The sequence below is a fragment of the Copadichromis virginalis genome, linkage group LG6 (genome assembly GCF_057382275.1).
Source record: "Copadichromis virginalis isolate Kocher_CV1m ecotype Utaka linkage group LG6, C_Virginalis_male_GT1.1, whole genome shotgun sequence".
Classification (NCBI taxonomy): domain Eukaryota; kingdom Metazoa; phylum Chordata; class Actinopteri; order Cichliformes; family Cichlidae; genus Copadichromis; species Copadichromis virginalis.
Window position 1 is genome coordinate 8,118,451 of NC_140623.1, and position 24,418 is coordinate 8,142,868.

The 24,418-nt window shown below is 41.0% G+C and overlaps 1 protein-coding gene across 1 annotated transcript; it reads right to left on the bottom strand.

Annotated features, from left to right (window-relative positions):
• Positions 1 to 1,170: 1,170 nt before the first annotated feature.
• LOC146707132 (E3 ubiquitin/ISG15 ligase TRIM25-like) lies at positions 1,171 to 21,564 on the bottom strand. The gene is made up of 9 exons (XM_085458468.1): positions 20,889 to 21,564; positions 19,558 to 19,653; positions 14,236 to 14,316; positions 13,953 to 14,105; positions 11,962 to 12,121; positions 10,863 to 10,901; positions 7,008 to 7,082; positions 4,931 to 5,005; positions 1,171 to 3,788 (listed from the first exon to the last, which is right to left on the bottom strand). The coding sequence occupies exons 1-9, from the start codon at positions 21,486 to 21,488 to the stop codon at positions 3,250 to 3,252; spliced, it is 1,818 nt and encodes a 605-aa protein (XP_085314594.1). The 5' UTR covers positions 21,489 to 21,564; the 3' UTR covers positions 1,171 to 3,249.
• Between the last annotated feature and the right edge of the window lie 2,854 nt (positions 21,565 to 24,418).

Consider the following 24,418-nt stretch of genomic DNA (forward strand, 5'->3'; position numbering starts at 1 on the left):
CCTGCCAAGTCAAGAAAGGCAGTGGCTATAGTATGGTGTCCATTCAGATGGAAGACATGATCTTCTTTATGTCACCCCACAGTTTTAAAATCACAAAGTATTTTTTTTCACGGAATGGCTCTCTTCCACAGTTTTTTCTTTTTGTTCCGTCATCCTCCCCTCACCCCGAACCAACTCAAGGGTTTGCATGATGGATATTTCTTCCTGTTAAAAGGGAGTTTTTCCTTCTCACTGTCACCATTTGATTGTTGGGTTTTCTCTGTATTAACGTGGGGTGTTAACTTACAGTACAAAGTACCTTGAGCCGAATGTTGTTGTGATTTGGCGCTACATCAATAAAAATGAATGAGATCGGCATGTATGTGATTTGATAGAATCTGAGTTGCTTAGATAAAAGTTATAATCATAGACTTAGAAGCAATCAAAGTGCTGCAATGATAGCAAGTGTTGTTCTGTGCAAATGTTTGAGGCACTTGGATCTTTTGATTGTTTTCCATCGCACTGTACCACAAGGAAAGGCTCATGATTAGTCCCAGTTTTCCTCTGGAGCACATCACTGACCCTAAATATTTGACAAAAGTCATAAAGAGCTGTCTCCAGCAGCAAGATAAACAGCCAGTATGGTTTCCACAGAGTCTTAATGTCAACATAACAGAATCATTCAAGGATGATAAGACAGAACTCAGGCTAAACAAACAAGAAGTGGGACAACCTGCCCGTTGAGTACCTTAAGAAATTGTACGTCCATATTTATTGTGCTACAACTTTTCCCAACAGAATTCTGTAAGCATTTTTTTAGAATATTAAACTATTCCTTCATTTAATTTAAGATTAATGCAAAACAACGTTTAATTTATCTGAAGCTGAGGTCACTTCTGCAGGTTTAAATGAAAAAATGCCCAGAGGTTTCCCATGTCACATTAGTATAACTGATAATGGAAAAAAATAACCTTTGACTCCTATAAATGTACAACCCTATGAAAATAACATCAAACACAAAGGGAGGAGAAACCAATGAATATTTCTCTGTTGCTGATTTAGAATCTGTGGGAAACACTGTCGCACATGTTTCCAGTCAAATGATTTCTACAAACACGCTGAAGTGTATGGTTCTTCTTTTTATACTCCATTGCTCAGTAAATCTGTGAATATGGCTTTTTCCCAGTAAACATCTGTCACAGAGGCAAAAACACAAAAAATGTTCAAAAAGATTACAAAATATGAGCATATTTATAATTGTATGTTAACTCATAGTAACTCATCCATGTCTTACTGGAACACAAATACCACCTGATATTACAACAAGGTCAGCACACTGTAAAAGTTATTTTAACCCCATATTTAAATTAAATTTTAAAAAAGTAAACATTCCTGTTAAAACTAATAAATTTTTGTAATTAAAAGTAAAAAGAAAATGTAAAAAAAAATAGTCCTTTTAAATTTGATGCCAGCAACACAAAGTCAAGACTGAGGAATATTTATCACGGTTTTCCAGACCTGTTGCTCTATAATCAAATATTCTCTCATGTTCAACAGTGCTCATGTGGTCTGGCAGTGTCTTATTTAAAGGTAGAGTGTGTAAAATCTCACCACCAGATGTCAGTAAATTGCAGTCAACTGAGCTCTGATTACTTATCATCTCAATTCAAGTGTAATAATTCCAGCTACGGTGCCTGCTGGTGGACAAACACTTTTCACTTAGCAATAAATCGGGAATTAAACAATGAATATGTGTTTTGCAGTTTTGCAGCACTTTTTTTGACACACGAATCACCTCTGACCACAGCCGTTCGACATTTAGCTATCAATATGCTGTTTGCTCTGGTAGATGCTGTAAAATTTAGTGAAAGGACTACGATTCGAGCCGATAAGTCAGTGAAGCGAACCTCAGTGAGCTGCTGATAAGCACCGCTGTTTTTACCGTTGTTAGCTGCTGTTAGCTGGCATTATGTTGGACTTTGACACCTAGCAAGTAAACTCTGATACAATGGGATACTCTGAAACAAAGTGTTTATCACAGGGAAAGTGACAAACACTTTCCTAACATTAGCTGGCCTAATGTTAACTTGTAAATGGCAGTTGTTGTTTAGCTGGCTTGTTGGTAACAATAAGTAATTGTGACAATATCGTAAATTAGCATGATTATGCACATTAGAAGTTCTAATTTAGAACCCTAACTTCAGTTCAGGAGATGAGGTTAAGGTAAGAAGGAACAGGATAAGCTAGAAATGAGTGAGGAGAGGTAAAGAAAAAGACAAAATGATAAAAATGTACATGTTCAAATGTTAAATAGTCAGATATAGTTTGAAGGAACTGTAAAATACAAAGTTGTAAGGTGTATTATGTATTTGGCCGGTCTATAGTCATGTACATGAAACACAATTAGGTGGAACGGTGATGTCCAACTCAGCTACTGTACTGTAGATGGTGGGCAACATGGTGCCTTCCACAAACCCACGCATCCTCCTATGTATTTTTAATGGATTCATTTAAAGTTTATAAGAATGCATCAATTTGTTGGGTGGCATAATTACTGACTGATCTATGTATATTTTTGAGTACACTATTTTTCTAATAAATAACATTAAAAACCCACTTACTGTACCTTTAAATAAGCACAGACCTCCCTGAAAATACTGGCTTTGAAAGCATGTGTTGCCCCCAAACTTGCATGTATCAGCCAACAATAATGGTGCTTTCACAGATGTGGAAATCACCCATGATAATGGCTTATTATGGACCAGAAATTCTTTCCCATTTCTGGGAAACTGTTTTCTTGTTTAAATATTTGCTCAAACAGTCTTTCACAATGTGATGAACCCCTGGTCTATGGCCTGTTACCAGTTAGTTAATTAGCTGTGGGAACCAAGTGATTTTCAGCACTACACAACTTTTGCAGTCTTTTAAAGCTAGCATAAAATCCAACTTGAGGGTATATTTTCAATTTGCTGAAAGCATCAGTTTATATATATGTATATGTGTATATTTATTAACCTGTGTGTATCTGGTTTAAATGATGACACATGGGCTTTTATGTAATAAAGTACACTGTAAAAAACATGCATGCTGTTAAAAAAATTATGCAATTCTGCCACTCAACCCGGCAGTTATCAAAGAGAATATTACAGTCAAAGAGAATTACACAGAAAAGTGCCATTTCCTCACCACTCACTCATATCAATTGGCAGAGCGAGCAGCCCTTTCCTCCAGAAGATAAATGAGACGTCCTGGAAAAACATGGGGGCATAGTTAGCTTCCCTCATGAGGGCAGATGACAAGAGTTGAGTCCAGATCCAAACGGAAGGCGGGGTATAGCGGCTGAGAGAACGAATAATGGAAAGTGTGCAGGAGCACCATGGAGTCCGAGATGCTGTAAAAGGACAAAGCTCCTTTCTGGCGCTCCAGAAACACGCCGATCCTGGGGGAGGGCGGTGCAGCGACCGTGGTCTTGCGGTTATCGTGCCATGCAGCATATCCAGCATGACTACACCTCAGCCGCCAAGAGTGCTCGTTGCGCCCAAGCAGGCAGGGCTTCCCGCCACCTTTGCGCCCGATCCCACGGTAGGTGACGCCTATGTCAATCCACCCACCTCCTCTCCACTCAACCTCCCAGTAGCTGGCACCACCAAACTGGCCCTCCCTGCACAGGACTTGCGCCACTGAGTCAAAGCGCTGTGGATGAGGCTGGTAGGGCTGTGGCTCCTCGCCACAATGAGCACCCTGGGGCCCCTCCAGGAGAACCAAGGTAGGATGAGCTGTCTCGGGGTCAAAGGTCAGATGGCACGAAACTAGAGCAAGGAAACAGAAAGAAAAAAAAACTAACAGTTAAACACCAAAAAGGCTCTGAATGAAACAGTTGGATTGCAAATGACATTTAGCAATGTCATTTGCAATCCAGGATTTATGACTAAATCCTTAGTCATAAATCACTAAGGATTTATGACTGAAATGTTACAACTCGTCAGGTGGCCATAACACTACAGAACACTTTTCTGTTAAGCAGAGGAGTGGGTGTTTGAGGGTAACTGATGCATAAAACTTTAAATTCTGAAACGTGAAGACAATTTAAACGTTCTATAGAAGTCTGGAAGTAAAGGTGTCTCAGGTCTGACCTTTGTAAACAACTTCCTGATGAGCAATTCATTTCAGTTTCATCTTAAAAATTTTGGGCATTCTGTTTATTAGAAAGGGAGATATTTTCATTAGCTAACAACCTGTGATTGACAAGTCCCTAGCCAATGAGAACAGTTTCACTGTAAGATCCATTGCTTGCTGATCAAATGTGTTTTCAAAACTCCAAGATGGTCATGATGCCATACCAACCAGCTGCATTCTAATTCTCCCCACTCTCCATTTGATTTTCCTCCTCTTATAAAGTCAGAATAAAGTTGGCATCAGGAGAAAACTTGCTATTATCCTCCTAATTTAGCAGAGAACTGAACCAGCTGTTGTCTACTCTGTCAGGTTGTAGAGGTTTTCCCACTGACGTTTAAGCCTTGCAGTATTTCAGTTGACTTTTTGGCACAGTGGACACAAACGACACACAGACACTGACCAAATGAATTATTAAACCCTGACAAGGTGCTGGTAATGCTGTCATTGTGTCAGCAGGCTCAGTCGTGTTGGAACATGGTGCTGATCTTAATGATAGACCAGGAAGTCATAAATACAGTATGATGTCCATCCATCATTAATGAGCATCTAGACTGAGGTTTCAGATTTCCCAGCAGGATTCTTATTATCTGGTCAAGTAGGAGGACGCAGAACAAGCAAAGACTGAGGGAAAAGAGGTGACAAAGCAGAGAAAGATGGGTAATGACAATTAGGGTGCTTGCTCTCAATGGTTGTACCAGGGACTAAAAAAGGCACTAAAAAAGGAAAAAAGCATGCTTCTGAGTCACACTTAAGGGAAAAAAGATGATATACTTACACCTGAGGAAAGCTGCCCTCATCCTCTGATCAGGCGCCTGCAGAGACAGAGACGACAGCGGGAACGACACTGGTGCTGCTTGAACGAGACAAAAAAACAGAAAAGTGCCAGCTGAACAAAACTGTATCAATAAAACATTTTTTATCTTCTTTTGCTTAAGCTGTAGAGGGATGATGAGCAAAATGTTGAATGAATTTTGAATAGCACGTTGGGAACACCACAAAAGTTTTCAAGTTAACAAATGGAAACATTTCTTTGTATTTTAAACCAGCTTAAACAGAAATAGGAAACATGTTTACATGCAGTTTAGTAACTTAGAGGCAGCGTTTTCATGCTGTTGGCCCTTTATCATGACGGCTGACCGTCGCTGTCCAAGGTTCAGCAGTACCAAGAGTGGGTGGCTTGGTTGGAAGGTAGTTATTGAACACATAACTTAACCTTTACTGGCATTTATTAAATTTGTAACGTGTTAATAATGAACACACCATGATTAGGTTGACTCTGGGACTCGCATTTTTGATTTCTGACCAAACAGAATCAGACTGTAACCATGTTAGAGGTTCTGTAAGGCGGTACAATCTAAGAATTTAATGAAAATCGAATTAAGCGTTGCAGGACGGTCTGCACTGCTAAACTCTATACACTACCTTGTACTTATTTAAACTTATGTAATGTTGTGCACTTTAAAAGCCCCTTTAAAAGTACCTTTCTAGTTTTATTGATTCCAAAAGCACAACACATTCACACAGCACTTATTGTACCCTTCAAGCAGGGTTCAAACAGCGCAATCCAACCTATCACCATGCCACCTCGTAGCATGGTGGTGGAATGGTAAGTCATTAAAATCCCCACTGTGATACATTTTCTTTTGTTATGAATCTCATGCAGACCTTCTCTGTAATGCAGTGACACTGGAGATAAGACTTGTAATGTCGCTTTTCTTGAATCATGATCTGGTTACTTGTCGGTAACTTACTGTTGTTGTCATGAGAGTAAGCCTCTTATCACACGTCAGTTCACAGGTACCTGGGCTATAATTGTATTTCTCTGATGCACTGAGTAAAACAAGACAAGTCCCTTGATATTCAAGAGGAGGCAACAGAAATCTCCCAAACTGGGGAGCGCACACCAAAGCAGTGAATTTCAGTTCAGTATTATTCATATAGCACCAATTCACAGCAACAGTCTCCTCCCCACAGTATTACAGAGAGAACCCCCCAATTAAGGCGATCCCCTATGAGGAAACGCTTGGCAACAATGGGAAAGAAAAACTCACTTTTAACAGAAAGAGACGTCCAACAGAACCAGGATCCGGGAGAGGCAGGATCTCATGTCATTTGGATATATCATATTTATTATATTAAATTATAGTCATGTGAAAAGAAACATTTCATATGACACTATGCAGCCTGGTGAAAAACTAAGTGCATGCTTATTGTTTCTATAGGGATGGTGAGTAGCAGCCAGGCGCTGCTAATCAAATCACTTGATTTGCTGATCATCAGCAAATGTGAGCAGATTTTAAAGGCATAGTTAGCATGTTAAAAGTTTATGACAGCACAATTAGAAAAAGTACTGAACAAGACTTTTTATTTGAAAAGGTTTTTGAGAGAAAACCTCTTTTCTCTGAAAAACATGGCAGCACAGTAAAGCTGCATTTGAACAAACTACAAGACTTGTGGATAGATGAGACCACACAGTTTGGCCAAAATGCACAGCACCACATTTGGAGGAAAAAAGTCAGAGCATATGAGTACAAACACCCCACACTAACTGCCAGGCATGGGGGTGGAGGTGTGATGATTTGGGCTCATTTTGCAGCCACTGGACCCGAGCACCTCGCAGTCTCCACTTTATACCAAAGTAAACTGAAGTGATGTTCAGCAGCTTCAAAATAAAAGAATCAGGATGTTTTGATGGCCAAGTCGACCTGACTGAAATGCTGTGTAATGAACTGAAGCAACATTGTAAAGAAGAGTGAGCCAAAATTCCTCCAGAAAAATGTGAGAGACTGTTTTTGTACACGAAGTAAGTATTACTACATTACATTATATTACATTATCTTTTTGCCACTTACCCCTGGTTGCATGTTGCCCTGTAGACAGTTGCACTTGCTGAGGTTTGGAGTTCACCGCACTGTGAATTCGACCACCTCCCCAATACAACAGATATGAATGGTATGAATGATATTTGGTTTGAAATAATGTCACAACAAACAACATGCCACTCAGTCAAATTGACAAATTTGGAGAGTTTCCATTAAAAGAAAGAAAGAAAGAAAGAAAGAAAGAAAGAAAGAAAGAAAGAAAGAAAGAAAGAAAGAAAGAAAGAAAGAAAGAAAGAAAGAAAGAAAGAAAGATCCCCTCTGAGCACATACAGGGAGTGCAGAATTATTAGGCAAGTTGTATTTTTGAGGAATAATTTTATTATTGAACAACAACCATGTTCTCAATGAACCCAAAAAATTCATTAATATCAAAGCTGAATGTTTTTGGAAGTAGTTTTTAGTTTTAGCTATTTTAGGGGGATATCTGTGTGTGCAGGTGACTATTACTGTGCATAATAATTAGGCAACTTAACAAAAAACAAATATATACCCATTTCAATTATTTATTTTTACCAGTGAAACCAATATAACATCTCCACATTCACAAATATACATTTCTGACATTCAAAAACAAAACAAAAACAAATCAGCGACCAATATAGCCACCTTTCTTTGCAAGGACACTCAAAAGTCTGCCATCCATGGATTCTGTCAGTGTTTTGATCTGTTCACCATCAACATTGCGTGCAGCAGCAACCACAGCCTCCCAGACACTGTTCAGAGAGGTGCACTGTTTTCCCTCCTTGTAAATCTCACATTTGATGATGGACCACAGGTTCTCAATGGGGTTCAGATCAGGTGAACAAGGTGGCCATGTCATTAGTTTTTCTTCTTTTATACCCTTTCTTGCCAGCCACGCTGTGGAGTACTTGGACGCGTGTGATGGAGCATTGTCCTGCATGAAAATCATGTTTTTCTTGAAAGATGCAGACTTCTTCCTGCACCACTGCTTGAAGAAGGTGTCTTCCAGAAACTGGCAGTAGGACTGGGAGTTGAGCTTGACTCCATCCTCAACCCGAAAAGGCCCCACAAGCTCATCTTTGATGATACCAGCCCAAGCCAGTACTCCACCTCCACCTTGCTGGCATCTGAGTCGGACTGGAGCTCTCTGCCCTTTACCAATCCAGTCACGGGCCCATCCATCTGACCCATCAAGACTCACTCTCATTTCATCAGTCCATAAAACCTTAGAAAAACCAGTCTTGAGATATTTCTTGGCCCAGTCTTGACGTTTCAGCTTGTGTGTCTTGTTCAGTGGTGGTCGTCTTTCAGCCTTTCTTACCTTGGCCATGTCTCTGAGTATTGCACACCTTGTGCTTTTGGGCACTCCAGTGATGTTGCAGCTCTGAAATATGGCCAAACTGGTGGCAAGTGGCATCTTGGCAGCTGCACGCTTGACTTTTCTCAGTTCATGGGCAGTTATTTTGCGCCTTGGTTTTTCCACACGCTTCTTGCGACCCTGTTGACTATTTTGAATGAAACGCTTGATTGTTCGATGATCACGCTTCAGAAGCTTTGCAATTTTCAGACTGCTGCATCCCTCTGCAAGATATCTCACTATTTTTGACTTTTCTGAGCCTGTCAAGTCCTTCTTTTGACCCATTTTGCCAAAGGAAAGGACAAAGGAGCTTGGAAAGAAAAGCGTCTGGACTTCTTTAAGTTGCTTGAAGACGTTTCACCTCTCATCCGAGAAGCTTCTTCAGTTCTAAGGTCAAATGGTGGAGAGTCCCAGATATAAACCCAGTGGGAGTGTCCCCCCACAGAGGGACAAAAGGACCCCCTGATGATCCTCTAATCGCCTGAGCCAAGGTGTGAAACTGGGCGTGGGTCCCAATCAGCCAGAGTTTCGGGTGTGTTCATTGTGAAACCTGGCCCCACGTTATCATGTGAATTCCTGAGGTCAGATGGCCCAGGATGTGAGTGGGCGTTAAGGCGTCTGGGAAGGGATCTCAAAACTGGATTATAGATGGCAGAGAGTTGGTGTCGTAAACCCCCGCCTCTGTTCAAAGATGGTCGCTCACAGTGGACATAGATGGCTTCTTTCACTCCTCTTTCGAACCATCTGTCCTCTCTGTCCAAAATGTGAACATTGGCATCCTCGAAAGAGTGTCCTTTATCCTTAAGATGCAGATGGACTGCTGAGTCTTGTCCTGTGGAGGTGGCTCTTCTGTGTTGTGCCATGCGCTTGTGAAGTGGCTGTTTGGTCTCTCCAATGTAGAGGTCTGAGCATTCCTCGCTGCACTGTACAGCATACACCACATTGTTAAGTCTGTGTTTTGGCGTTTTGTCTTTCGGGTGAACCAGTTTCTGTCTGAGCGTGTTGCTGGGTCTGAAATACACTGGGATGTCATGCTTGGAGAAAACTCTCCTGAGTTTCTCTGATACACCGGCTACATAGGGGATGACAATGTTGTTGCGTCTGTCCTTCTTATCCTCCCTCGCTGTCCTAAGAAGGACAGACGCAACAACATTGTCATCCCCATTGTCAAGCTCCTTTGACTACGATGACCTGGATGACTGAGAACCTTCACAGACAAAGGAAAGGACGTTGCCTAATAATTATGCACACCTGATATAGGGTGTTGATGTCATTAGACCACACCCCTTCTCATTACAGAGATGCACATCACCTAATATGCTTAATTGGTAGTAGGCTTTCGAGCCTATACAGCTTGGAGTAAGACAACATGCATGAAGAGGATGATTGTTTTTTTTGTACTTTTTATATTTTACATTTATATTTATTATTGAAACTTGCACCAAGGGAGTGGCACTCCAATTTCGTTGTACTCTGTACAATGACAATAAAGGCTATTCTATTCTATTCTATGTGGACAAAATACTCATTTGCCAAATAATTCTGCACTCCCTGTAAAACCCCCACAAAAAAACAATTTAACCTCCTAGGACCTGGCGTCCACATATGTTGACTACCCATTTTGGGTTGTCTAGACCAAAATACCAAATTTTGCTCCAGAAGGGCCTGATATCCACTGACAAGGACGTTACACTGCCACTGTTCTATCGAAATTTAATGTGAATGTCCTCATATGTGAATCTCATTTTTCTCAGAAACAAAAATAAGGTAAAAAAAAAAAAAAAAAAAAAAAAAAATCACGTAATTCTTTGTTTTTACATTCATCAGGTCCTAATCAGCCCAAATAGCAAAGAGAAATTAAAAATGCTGCCATGGAAGAGTTTGGGTCTTAGGAGGTTAAAAAAGCTCTTAGGAAAAAAATATAAAAAATGAATTAATAACAAATCTGCAGTTATGCCGGCAACTTTTTGAGGCTGCAGTTACAGCAGTGCTTTGAGAAAAATGCTATCAGCAACATGGTAACATGCAGTGTCCACTATCTCAGCGTGCTAACATGCTTATAAAAAAGTGAAAGGATGGGACGATAAAATGTCCGAAGTTTGTCCATAAACAGCTGCAACGTATTTAACACACTGAATTTTAATGTAATGGTTTTGCTGCAAGAAAACTGTTTCACACTTTTTACAGCAATGAAATATTTTCTATAATATGGAGACTACTGCAGAAAGTGCTCACACTGATGGATCCACACTACAATCCCTTAATCACATCATGTCTTAATTAGCTCCACTATCTTTGTGCTAACCCCCTAATATAATGTGGACGGTGCTGCTTCAAATGACACCAAAATGAACAGATTAGAATAGAGAGGAGCTCATCCTGGTTCTCTTCAGCATCAATGATTAACAATTCCACTCGGTGTTAAAGGTCATAGAAAACCTGGTAAAAACGGGTCACCCTGAGCTTTGACTGTGCATGTTTGTGTGTGTCGTGTTTGTTGTGCTTACTTTTTACATGCTCTCCACCAGATTTGTAGTTATCATTAACTGGAAGAGAAATAATAACAAAAATAATAATAATAATACAGTGCACATACAGCTCATATATGTATATGAATCCATAAATGGACTTGTGATATGATCCGAATATAGACCATGGGAAGGGATGGGAATCGAGAACCGGTTCTCTACAAAAACCGGTTCCCAGTAGGCCAGTTCCTTGGAATCTTCCTGCCTATCGATTCCTCTTGCACTCTTGCTACGACCAGCTGATTTCAGTTCGTGTGTCTTTGGCGTGGATATGGACATTACATTACAACTTTGGCTCTTAGCAAGCGCCTGCAAAGACAGAATGCCAACGCTAAGCTAACCAAGAGCCCAGATTGACGTTAAAGCTGAGTAAATGCTGACCAAGTCCAGCACTGTGCTAAAATGAGCCATCATTTGCTGTGAAGTCAGCCGCTGGTGAACTTCAACAGGTAACAAACTGATGAGCAGTCAGGCTGCAGCCCCTGTTTCTACCTGTCCACATTTCTAAAGTAGAACTCCTGTGTCGACCGCTCTAAAGTCTCTTTGTGTTGGTTTTCATCTTTGATTTGTGCTGTCAGCTCTGTGTTGACACCAAAATACTAAGAGTCATGTGTGTGCTCATCAGGACAGGGATCTGTGTTGGTGTGTGGGGCTGTAGGTTTATATTGTTGACAGTGTTTCAGGTCATTTTACAAAGTAACATGAAAGGAACGTAATGAGTAGTATAACAAATGTCTTTCTCCTGGGTGTAATTAAGTAACGTGCGTTGTTACTTTTTAGAAAATTGCTCTGTGTAATATCTGCAATAACTTTTTTTATTTACTTTTTTGAGTAATGACGCCAACACTGATCACAACAAAGAGGAGAAATACCTCCAACATGCACAAACATTTGACCACTCGGCATGCTATTAATTCCCATGAATGTAATGGTAATGTGATATTCTCATTGAGAGCCATTGAGAATTGATAAGTCATATTGATAATGAATTGCTAAATTCTTATCAATTCCCATCCCTAACTGTGAGTCGGTGTTAGCATCTTTGAAGCTCATCCTGAGTCCAGGTGGTGCTACCTACCTGCGGGGGTGATCTTGTCGACCTCCTCCCTGCAGACCTCCTCTATGTGGCTACGGAGGTGGCCCAGTGCTCTCCTGGCACCACTGAAGGCCTCCGTGGGCAGGCTGAGGGTGCCGGAGTGCCGACCAGTGGCGAAAGGCATGCAGAGCAGCTGGGTGGCCTGAGCCAATGAGAAAAGAGTGGAAACTATACTCCAGGCGCTGCAGATTTGGCCCGCCTTCCCCCCCACCCTCCACCCTCAATTCCTCGTACAATTAAATTTGAAAATAACACTTAGGCAGTTGCCGTCTTTTTCCACTAGCCACTGCTGACTCATTCTCTCCTTTCATCCGTTCTTTCTGCTCATAACTCGTTCACACACTGACTGGATCTTTCTAAGTACCCACTCAGGTGAGTTCTTATGTCCTCCAGGATGCATTAACAGTAATGGGTGAGTATCCAATACAAGAGCTGCTAACGATTTGATTTTTCTGAGTGAGAACAATCGAGAGTAAAAGTGGGCGATGTGCAGGCGTCCTTTAAAGCACATCAGCAACCAATTCTGTTGTAATTGATGAGCCAATAACAGATAATCAATCAGCAGCCGTTTGGATAATTGATGATTTTCTGGAAACAATTGAGAACATCTGATAGCCCCAGTGTCTCAAATGTGAGAATGAAGTCTTTTCTTTCTTTTACTCTGAAGTTAGTTCAATATTTTATCAGTTTGTTCTCACCCGTCATGGAATTACAAAGTTCTACAACTTCACCAATAAACCGAACACTTGCACCTGCACGTTCATGATGCACATGGGATTGTGTCCAGTGACCTACAACGTCTGTTTCAGTTTGCTGTGAAGGACAGGTGATAAGCAAGGACTGTATTGGAGTTGCCAAAAACATGCATACAAGCATGTGAGGGCCTAACAAACTACTGAGTACTACTTTGAGTTGCTGCAATTAAATTTTATCAAAATGGACTAACCTACCTCATTATTTGTTCATTTTGATTTTTGATGTGTCTTTTCATTTCCTTTAAATGATGTGGCATCTTCTAATTCCTAACACATTATTGAATCCACATCAGTAAGAATATCCATCATGAGTTGCTTGCTTCACTGAAATCTGATTTTTTTTTTTTTTAATTTTGGGAGCAGTGTATGCATCTTATATTAGGCCTTGGTGCAGCTACCCAAATTCGTTTCTGTCTTGTCTGTTTAAGCTCCTTTCCCTGTGTGGCCATCTTCTTTTTAAGCTTTCTTCTTTTTGATTGGTTGAGACTCAGAAACAGAAGGTTTGGTAGGTAATGGGAGGGGCTTCTGTGCTCATAACCAGAGCTGTGTGCCTTAGATCAGCAGTCCCCAACCTTTTTTGCGCCACGGACCGGTTTATGCCCGACAATATTTTCACGGACCGGCCTTTAAGGTGTCGCGGATAAATACAACAAAATAAAACTAGTACCAGTACAGAAAAAAAGAAGATTTATTCATAACACACGTGAAAAGACCCAGGAAAACTGAGTTAATGAAAAAACGATAACAAAATAACGCTGAAAACCGATAAAAACCCTGAAAACCAGACATTTCACACCTGAGCCTCAACTCTCGCGGCCCGGTACCAAACGACTCACGGACCGGTACCGGTCCGAGGCCCGGGGGTTGGGGACCGCTGCCTTAGATGACTATGTTTGATCTCAGTGACATCATAGAGGACCACAAGTAAAGGAAAATATTTCGGGAACTGAACGTTTAGAGCAGTCTGAAATCTTTTTGCCTCACAAAGATCACATGTATTTATGTGTCCCTCATGATTGTCAAGTTTAGCCATGTTTAATGTCAGCATATGGCAGAAAATAAGGAAACATATAACAGGTCTCCTTTAAGTAAGTATATAAGTAAGTGATATTAAAGAATGACTTTTAAGCCGACCTAGTGTCTTTCCATGAACAAACTTATATAATAATGTAACAAACTTCCTTCCCTTTGTAACCAGCAAACTGCATTCATCCTCACCTGTAAGAAATGAGCATTATCCTCAGACTGCAGCAGCTGGCTGATCTCCTCGTCTCGCCTCCTCAGCTCCTCCAGGTCCTTCTCCATCAGCTCTATGTCACTTTCAGCTCTCGCCACGATTGCGCGCTCTTTCGCTTCCAGCCTCGCTCGGGCCTACAGCACACAAGCAGAAGATTTAATTCCCTTACAAAACTGTGAACGTTTCACATTATTCTCCTCAGAGCTGCTACTGTTGCAAATACTGGCAATATTAGAACTTATGCTTCTAGCTCCTGCTACTCACCTCCGCCTTGGTTTTCTCCAGGCATAGTGCCATATCAGCAAACAGAGCCTCACCATCCTCCAGAACAGCAGACGCCGACACCTAAAAGACGCACATTAGAGTAGAACAGAGCATGTATTTAAAGATGGCATAAAGCAGAGAATGCAATCTTCTGGAAAACTCTTTGATGGCATCCTCAACAGCCTTATGATATATTAACAGACATATCTTCATGACATACTTCAAAAAGAAACCCATGTCATTTCGAATGGCCTCACTCTCTAGGTCAAGGTCAAGGTCAGATTTATTTATATAGCACATTTCCAACAGCCGATGCTGCACAAAGTGCTTAACAATAACAATTAGGAGTGAGAAAAATTCTTATTTCACAGTGTTTAAGACATGCTTATTGTAGTTTCATCCAGGCATACAAACTTTCTTACAATGAACACAATTATATGGGTAATTAACAAGCAGAAAACTTTGGTGACGAAAAATTACGCCAAAAAAACAAATGAGGCTTCGTCCAAGAGTGGATCCACTGAGACTCCCATGTTAAAATATCCACCTTTAGCAGTGACACTGACAGGTCTATGGCCTAGTGCAAACACTTTATTTAACATCTATATCAATTTCACCTTTACTATAACTGTATGGTAAGTGAATTTTTGTGTTACTCACTTGTTTGGAATTTTTTAGGGCGTACTAAGGCGAGGTAGCTTTGACTGATGGCACGCCCAGAAGAAGCTAGCAGCCATCAGTTAGGCGTCACCTTTGGTAATTTGAAAATAGACCTCGTCTATTTTAGTGTTGGTGTCTCCCTGAGTGCTTGGGCATGGTGAGTAAAATTAGTGTTTTATTAGTCTGTTATTTGGCATCAATTAGCATTTATTTGTGACTGTGCATGAAATATGCACGATTTACGGATGCAGTGTGCTAGCATTACTTAGTTCACCCATTATAGTAACTTTTATATCTAATGTTGAGGCTTCATAATGTGGAAATCACAAACCAACAGGTTTGTTATGGACATAAGGTTGCCATCATTGCCCAGCTGTGGTTAGGTCCATCTTTTATACACAGTCTGTAGTATGTAGCCACATATTACACTCGCAGAGCATTGTGGCACATCAACCCATAAACCACCAACAGTGAAGCCTGGTGGTAGGAACATCATGGTGCGGGGCTGTTTTTCAACATAAGACACTGGCAGACTTCATATAACTGAAGGAAGGATAAATGGAGCAATGTACAGAGACAAGAATCTGCTGCCATCAACCAGGATGCTGAAGATGAAATGATGGTGGACGTTTAAGATCAGAAGACAGCTTGTGTGGAAGAATGGACCAAAATCACATCGGAGCAGTGCAGTTTTTCTGTACCGGAGGTATCTTGAAGGTGTCATTAGCAACAAAGACTTTTTTAGCAAGTATAAAATACATTTCAGCTAGCATGTTCAATTCTTATTCCCTGTGTCATATCACTTTATTACACAGTACTCAATTTATGGACTCTTTTTTTCTTTATATATGGTGAAAATGTTATCCCAATATATTCACTGCAAAAAATGTTGACCAATTCAGCACTTTAAAGAGAATATTACACTTTATATTTGTTAAATTACAAAACTACATTGTGGATATGTGGGAAGTTCAGATTTCAACCTTTTGGGACAGAACGGAAAATTTTCCCATTTAGTTCTTTGTAGGTTTTATGAGTAAAAATACACTAAATATAAACATTTAACATCCTGCACGTTTAAGTAGATCCATTACCATTTAAATTATTATTTTTAAAAATTAAAATTAAAATTAAAAATATTTTTTAATTTGCTAATATAACAGGCAAACTAACCAGAATCACACGATTACAATTTCAACCTCCAGAGCAACAAGCCAAGATGGCAGGGTATCTGTCTGAGGTTACTGTGAGCGGATAGAGTGACTTCCCAAGAGTGGATGGAAGGAGACGATGCTCGGGGGAGGGAGGAGAAATAGCTTTCCTGGAAGTCTGAAAGGGTGTTAGAGAAACTAGAATACAAATTGGCACTGTACTTGGAACTAACACGATCCCCAGAGGGCAGGATGTTGGTGTGCAGGGGAAAAATTTGCGTGAGTCTTGCCTACATTGCATAATAACAATAACAACATGATGACCTGAGAGAAAATCAAAAACAATTAAAATAACATTTGACTAATTTAAAAGCGAGCGTATGCATGTATTATTTTTTTTACAGCTGTAAATAACTTAACGTTAAAACAAAAGAGTTGGTCAGTCACAGTGAACTCAAAATATACAACTGATATATACAGTGGGGCAAAAAAGTATTTAGTCAGCCACCGATTGTGCAAGTTCCCCCACTTAAAATGATGACAGAGGTCAGTAATTTGCACCAGAGGTACACTTCAACTGTGAGAGACAGAATGTGAAAAAAAAATCCATGAATTCACATGGTAGGATTTGTAAAGAATTTATTCGTAAATCAGGGTGGAAAATAAGTATTTGGACACCTCAAACATGGAAAATCTCTGGCTCTCACAGACCTGTAACGTCTTCTGTAAGACGCTTTTCTGTCCCCCACTCGTTACCTGTATGAATGGCACCTGTTTGAACTTATCATCTGTATAAAAGACACCTGTCCACAGCCTCAAACAGTCAGACTCCAAACTCCGCCATGGCCAAGACCAAAGAGCTTTCGAAGGACACCAGGAAAAGTATTGTAGACCTGCACCAGACTGGGAAGAGTGAATCTACAATAGGCAAGCAGCTTGGTGTGAAAAAATCAACTGTGGGAGCAATCATCAGAAAATGGAAGACATACAAGACCACTGATAATCTCCCTCGATCTGGGGCTCCACGCAAGATCTCATCCCGTGGGGTCAAAATTATCATGAGAACGGTGAGCAAAGATCCCAGAACCACACGGGGGGACCTGGTGAATGACCTGCAGAGAGCTGGGACCAAAATAACAAAGGTCACCATCAGTAACACACTACAACGGCAGGGAATCAAATCCCGCAGTGCCAGACGTGTTCCGCTGCTGAAGCCAGTGCATGTCCAGGCCCGTCTGAAGTTTGCCAGAGAGCACATGGATGATACAGCAGAGGATTGGGAGAATGTCATGTGGTCAGATGAAACCAAAGTAGAACTTTTTGGTATAAACTCAACTCGTCGTGTTTGGAGGACGAAGAATACTGAGTTGCATCCCAAGAACACCATACCTACTGTGAAGCATGGGGGTGGAAACATCATGCTATGGGGCTGTTTTTCTGCCAAGGGGACAGGACGACTGATCCGTGTTAAGGACAGAATGAATGGGGCCATGTATCGTGAGATTTTGAGCCAAAACCTCCTTCCATCAGTGAGAACTTTGAAGATGAAACGAGGCTGGGTCTTCCAACATGACAATGATCCAAAACACACCGCCCGGGCAACAAAGGAGTGGCTCCGTAAGAAGCATTTGAAAGTCCTGGAGTGGCCTAGCCAGTCTCCAGACCTCAACCCCATAGAAAATCTGTGGCGGGAGTTGAAAGTGCGTGTTGCTCGGCGACAGCCCCAAAACATCACTGCTCTCGAGAAGATCTGCATGGAGGAATGGGCCAAAATACCAGCTACTGTGTGTGCAAACCTGGTAAAGACCTATAGTAAACGTTTGACCTCTGTTATTGCCAACAAAGGTTATGTTACAAAGTATTGAGTTGTATTTTTGTTATTGACCAAATACTTATTTTCCACCCTGATTTACGAATAAATTCTTTACAAATCCTACCATGTGAATTCATGGATTTTTTTTTCACATTCTGTCTCTCACAGTTGAAGTGTACCTCTGGTGCAAATTACTGACCTCTGTCATCATTTTAGGTGGGGGAACTTGCACAATTGGTGGCTGACTAAATACTTTTTTGCCCCACTGTACATATATATATATATATATATCCTGTTTCTTTAAAAACAGGACACATTAAAAATACTGAATGTCAAACAAGTAGCTGGAATTGAAAAAAAAAAGACATTAAATTATTATTAGTAATTTCAAAACCCACATAATTCTCAGTTAAAGCAGACTCAGTGTCATTATAGAACATATGAATCATTAGTTTACAGGATTTTGTAAAAACAAACAAACAAAAATTGTGGATTTTTATACAAAAGTCTGAACAGAAAGAAGTAAAGGAGAGCACCAAGTTATTTCACAGTGTCTGCATCTTTCCAATGGTTTCCTGTCTCCCTTTGAATTGATTGACTCTTAATGGCTTTCCAACTTTCTCTCTCTACACTCATTTCAAGGTCAGTTTCATGAAATATTACAGTGTTAAAAACACAAAGAGGACTGAGCAGGTTTCCATCTCACACTACGCTCTGCAACACGGTGGTGTGAAAAAAATGAGTCGAGCCAATGAAAACTGTAGCATTTTTGGGATGATTCACATCATGGATGTGCAGCCAACAGAGCAGCAGCTTTTCAAAACTATGCCATGGAGAACTAGAGCAGTTCTGAAGGTAAAAGTGGGTCCAGCCTGTTACAGGCAAGGTGTCCTTAATAAAGTGTCCAGTGAGTGTAAGTTGCATAGATTTCAAACAGATGTCAGCATTAATTTTATATTCGACTGGTTGCTCCAGCAAATTCAGCCCAGGAGCTGATGTGCCAGTGGAAGTCACACTTGCTGTGAAGCATGGTGATGGAAATGTCATGCTTTGGAGTTCATTGCCATGTCAACGGATGGAGAGCTAGAAAACTATCGGCATCATATCAAACTGCTTGAAGAAAGCTTGAAGGCATGTCTGAAATTTGAAATTGAGACTATAGTGGAACTTTCAACAATGGTAATGGTCCTAGGCATGTTAGATCATCCAAAGGTGGGAACAGGAGAGCTGAAGCCCACTAAAATGAAGACATTTATCACAGAAGAGTGGTCAAAAGTTTCAGCAAGCCCGTGTTAGAGGCTGATGGATTAGTTTGTTTCTGTTAATTAGTGCGATACACCACAAGTACTAGACATCTATGGACATTAGGTTACATCTGGTCGGCCAGTCATTAACTTTAAAAAGACGTCCTGTTACAATTACATTTACTACTTGAAAAGTCATCTTTTAAGGATATTAATAGCCCAATTACCATGATACATACATTTACCTATACCCAATGAGCAGTTTTCTACTGATCTGTGACACAGGTGTGTCTATGAGTTTGTCCTTTCTGTAAGAGAAGCTGAGGTATTGGGTGACAACAGCTAACATTTTCCAGGTAAGTTCCTGGTGTACCAGTTAATTTCCCAGTACCAAGAACTACCCACAGGCCACAGAATCATCAGGACATACTGGGTGTGTTTGTGTTTTTGTCACCTTGAGAGACTCCAAGTTTTGTTGAAACTCCTGCAGCTCTCTCTCTCCGGTCCGTATCCTCCCCTGGACCATCCTCTGAGACTCCTGGAGCTGGAGCTGACAGACAAACAGAGAAACAGATGGAGGCGGACAGACAAACAATTAGAGAATAAGACATCCATTCAGATATTTGGCATGAGCATTTTTACTGCATTCGGGGGAATTACTGTCCATGTGGTGAAAGCTCGTAAAATATCTCATATATAACACAGCTGTTATACAAGTGCCTTATCTTTTAAAAGACTGATAACTGTTCATAAGCAACATCATTAATAAGTGCTAAACTGAGAGGTAATTACTAACTAATTATTAGTTGGCTTGCAAACCACCATTGAAAATTATCTGGATGGTTACTGTAAATTGCAGCTTTGGAAATTGCTACTAAAATACTCCACAGTACACCCACAAACATCATATGGATGGCTATGATAAAGGTGAAACTGATATTAATAATGGTTGTTTTCAGTGCGGTTGGGTTGGGTTTGGGAACCAACAAACTATACTGTTAGGATTTTCCTAAACCTAACAAATCAAATTATTTGCAGACATAATGAAAGGACATGTATGCTCATTATGCTCAGGTTTAACTTTAAATTATGGATGCATTGATGCAGCTTATTTTAAAATGCAAAAAAAGAAGAAGAAGATTTTATTGTAGTTGCTATCCACAAAGTTGGAAAGCATTAAGAGAAGCTGTGAGCACCGTCTGCAAGCAAAGGTCTACCTTAATGATTAAATCTGAAGCCAGGACAAATAGTGCAGCTATTAATTCTGATGGTGTTTGGCACAGAACAGAGTGTGTTTTATCTTCTCTGTCCAGGTACTGAGACATAATTTTGCATGATTTAACTTCTGTGGCATCACCTCAGCCAACTGCTGCTGTAAACGCCTTACAGCAGCAGTTGGCTGAGGTGATGCCTTACAGTGCAATAGTTATAAATCTAAATCTATTTAGTTAATCGATTTCACTCTTGTTTGGACTCTTCCTACATACTAAAGTCGTACTTAGCAGCTTATTATCTGCAGTAAATTTTGTGGGGATTCTGTAAGTTCAGTTCAACACTACTAAGTTTATTTTTAAGAAAAGAGAAGAAGAAAGTATTTCCTGTTTGTTTGATGAACAATGTTTTTCTTTTTAGAAGTGAACAGAAATTTTATGTGGCTCTTTCCCACTGAGGGTCCCCCCCCCCCCCACACACACACACACACACTTTTCGGGGTATCCTGACTTAATGTGAGAGTCTTAACTCTGTGCTGTATTATACGATACTCAGAGTTTCTCTCAGCAGTACCTGTCTCCTAGCTCTCTGCGCTTCCACACTGGGCGCTTCCTCCTGGTCGGCCTGGCACAGCAGGCAGTACCCGCTCCACTCCACCGCAGCCCCTGCCTCGGAGCCGCTCCCCTCGGGCTCCAGCCCCAGGCGGTGCTGAGCGCACAGCTTCTCCGCCACACATTCTACCGCTGGCACCAACTTGTGGCGTCGCAAAGTACCGACCTCACGGTGCGGCAGGACGTGAAGCTTGCAGAAAGACGCCAGGCACACCAGGCACGACTTGTCCGCCCTCAGTTTACTCTCCGCCGTGCAGAAGTCGCAGGGAACTTCCCCGACTCCCCCCAGGTAGACCTCCGGCGCTGTGTCAATCTCATTCAGCTTGAGTTTGCCGAGAACCTCGGCGAGCACAGTGTTCCTCCGCAGCACCGGCCGAGGGCTGAACGTGTCCCGGCACTGAGGGCAGCTGAACTGACCCGAGTCCACCCGGTCCCAGTAGCTGTTGATGCATGCCATGCAGTAGGTGTGTCCACAGGGGATAGACACCGGGTCCTTCAAGATGTCCAGGCAGATGGGACACCTGAACTGGCTCTCCGTCACCGAGATATTCGCCTGAGCCATCTCAGCGGTCGGCTCCGTCCACTTCCCCGGATCGGCTCTGAGCTGCCCGATCACTCCGTTCCTGATATTAACACAAGCATTTCCTGACTTCCACGTTATTGTGAAGAGGCGTGGTAAGCAGACAGGCCTTCCGCAATGTCATACCTCCCATTAGTTTAAGCGCCACCCTCGTGCCCTGATTATTGTCTTACAGGCATGTATGCATTAAGGTGGACAGGAAACTCTACAGCTAACTTACACCAAGGAGCCCTACTCTAAAAAACTATCACAGATTTAACACCGTCTGTGAAGCTGTTTTAAGAAATAAGTGTGTTCAAAGTATATTTAGCACCATCTTGCTCCAGTACAGAACATGACTTCACTGTGCCGGTTGGTTGGTTTCTGCTGAAAGACTTAAATTGGTCTATGTTAACTCAGTGGAAAATACTCAGGATCTACTTTTACTGTTTGTTTCTTTAGCAGTAGGCCTATACTGGCTGCACTGAAATGGGAAAAATGCACCTGTTAGCCGTAATACTTCAGTTTGTCAACATTTTATAAATGAGGACAGTGTGGAGGAGAACCCGTTTGAGTCAGGGGAAGCTATGGTTCAAGAAAGTCCTCTACAAACCCTAACATTAGGGCTAACAGCTGGATTTTCCTATTACTGTGCAGCTATCCAGCTCTTAAAACAACAACAACATAAAACTAAAACAAAATGTACATGCTTAGACTTCCTTTTTGTTTTAGTTTCCTTCTTTTACACTGAGTTATCATTTGTTTCAGTAGTTTGCTAACATAAACTTATACAAGTCTATCAGCAGCAACCATGATGGTCTGTTCTGTGCTGGCACTGCTAACATGCTCTAAAAACCTTAAACACTTATTTTTGAAACCCAACTTCACAGTTAAATCTATGACAGTTTTTTGGAGTAGGGCTGTATGGTGTAAATTAGTATTAATACATGGAGTTTTTTATTGTCACTCAAAATCACACAGATGCAGAATAGCAAACTTTTACTGGGTAAAGTGCCATTTATCAAAGGATGCCAGAAACCTTTGAAATAAAATCAATGTCTTTACGTCACTTCCACAGTAGCAATAGACATTCGCTTTAAATATGGCCCCTATCAATACTGTTCTTGGGCTGTAATTAACCTAAACTGATGATTGTGATTCAGGATGACCTTCTTTTATGTTAAGGATCAGTTTGACCCATTCCAGTTTTTGTGTTGACCAAAGTACTGGTCATCCTTTCTTTTTCGTTTCTTGTTCTTTCAAATTGTACCAAGGTCGGCTTTTCCTGGAAGAACTGGGCAAAAGTCTTGTCACTTCCAAGATCCAGAGGCGAGTCAGACTAGCTCGATCCCCAGTAGCTGCAGCTGTCATTGAAAAAGTCAAGTCTGCACCCTCTAACCAATCTGCGATGGATCCTGTGTGGTGGTAAGACTACACACCTTTGCTGCTGGGTTCACAAGTTCGATTCCCACCCGGTCCTGGCTAGACCCCCATGCTTAATACCAACTCCTGGAATGGCGAGGCTATGTCTGCGGCTCGGACACAAGAGTTTTGCTACATGTTGTACTCTGTATAATTGTGTATGTGACAAATAAAGGTTGTTTGTTGTTAGATACAGGTGTGGGCCACTTCTGATCTATGTAAGATTTGCCAGTGGTGTATTAATCAAGCTGTGTAAAGCCCAAAGTATCACAGACTAAGCAAAATGTGTTTGCCAACTTGGTTTGGTTTTTTTAAGCTTACCTTTGTAAACTCTAAAGTTAATAAATGTTACTCATTTCTAATTTTTCTGAAATATTATATATAAACAGTATAAACCTCTAAAATTTTAACATCTGTTAAAATATTTTTTAACTTGTAAAAAAGGTTATTTTTCTGTGAGGCCTTTTAAAAAGAGAAGCTTTAACTAAAATATAGATCAACAGCCATCAGTGAATTTCAGTTGTTCAGTCGTTGAATGTGGTGGCAGTGACATCTACTGGCAACACTCTGCACATCCACGAGGCTTATGCAAAGACAGAATAGTTTTATTAACACTACAGCTTGTGGCGGACATGGAGAAAAAAGGGACAAGCTAACACGTGAGGTTAGGAAGGGGTCTCTATAGACTATCATGTTCACACCGGATACTGCGGTCTACAGTGAAAGTGGGAAGCAGGTGAAAGAAAACCTGGGGATGTGGAGGTATGCTCTGGAGAGAAGAGAAATGAAATTCAATCGAAGCAACAGAGAATAAGTGTGTGAATGAGAGAGAGGGAGGTGTGATAGTGAAGGTATGTGAGGTTAAATACCTGGAGACAACCATCCAAAGCAACAGATAGTGCAGAGGAGAGGTGAGGAAGAGGCTGCAGGCAGGGTGGAGGTGGTGGAGATGAGTGTCAGGGGGGATTTGTGACAGAAGCATAACAGCACAAGGGAAGGTTTACAAACTGATAGTTGGGTCTGATGTGATGTATTGTTTGGAGATAGTGGCACTGACTAAAGGACAGGAAGCTGAGCGGGAGATGGGCAGAACTGGAATGACACCACTGGATTGCCTGCTCCTCTTTGACAACCCTCAGTATGCAGAAGTGCGCACAGCCCTGAAATGGTTATTAGAAGGTTTAGTAGCGCCCTCTGCTGACATAGTGCTATATCACAGACTCACTGCTTATTTTTCACAGAAATTCACTAAATCTTCTCTTTTTAAAAATATTTCTTAATACCTAAATATGGTAATGCAAATTACAAATGGTAATAGATGTGTGGCACTGATCTTACACATCTGTCAGGCACCATGTATTGAAGTCAGTGCCAGATAATAAAATGAACATATTTACTATCTGAGAGCATATTTATATCTGAGTGTGCATTTGAATAGAATAGAATAGAATTCAACTTTATTGTCATTGCACATGCACAGGTACAGGGCAACGAAATGCAGTTTGCAACCA

Excerpts from the sequence above, each read along its gene's own strand:
- LOC146707132 (XM_085458468.1), bottom strand. The coding sequence starts at position 21,488 with ATGGCTCAGGCGAATATCTCGGTGACGGAGAGCCAGTTCAGGTGTCCC. Across the intron at positions 14,317-19,557 it reads AAAACTTGGAGTCTCTCAAG|GTGTCGGCGTCTGCTGTTCT; the intron begins GTGACAAAAACA and ends TGCGTCTTTTAG. Across the intron at positions 10,902-11,961 it reads CGACAAGATCACCCCCGCAG|TTAATGATAACTACAAATCT; the intron begins GTAGGTAGCACC and ends TTTCTCTTCCAG.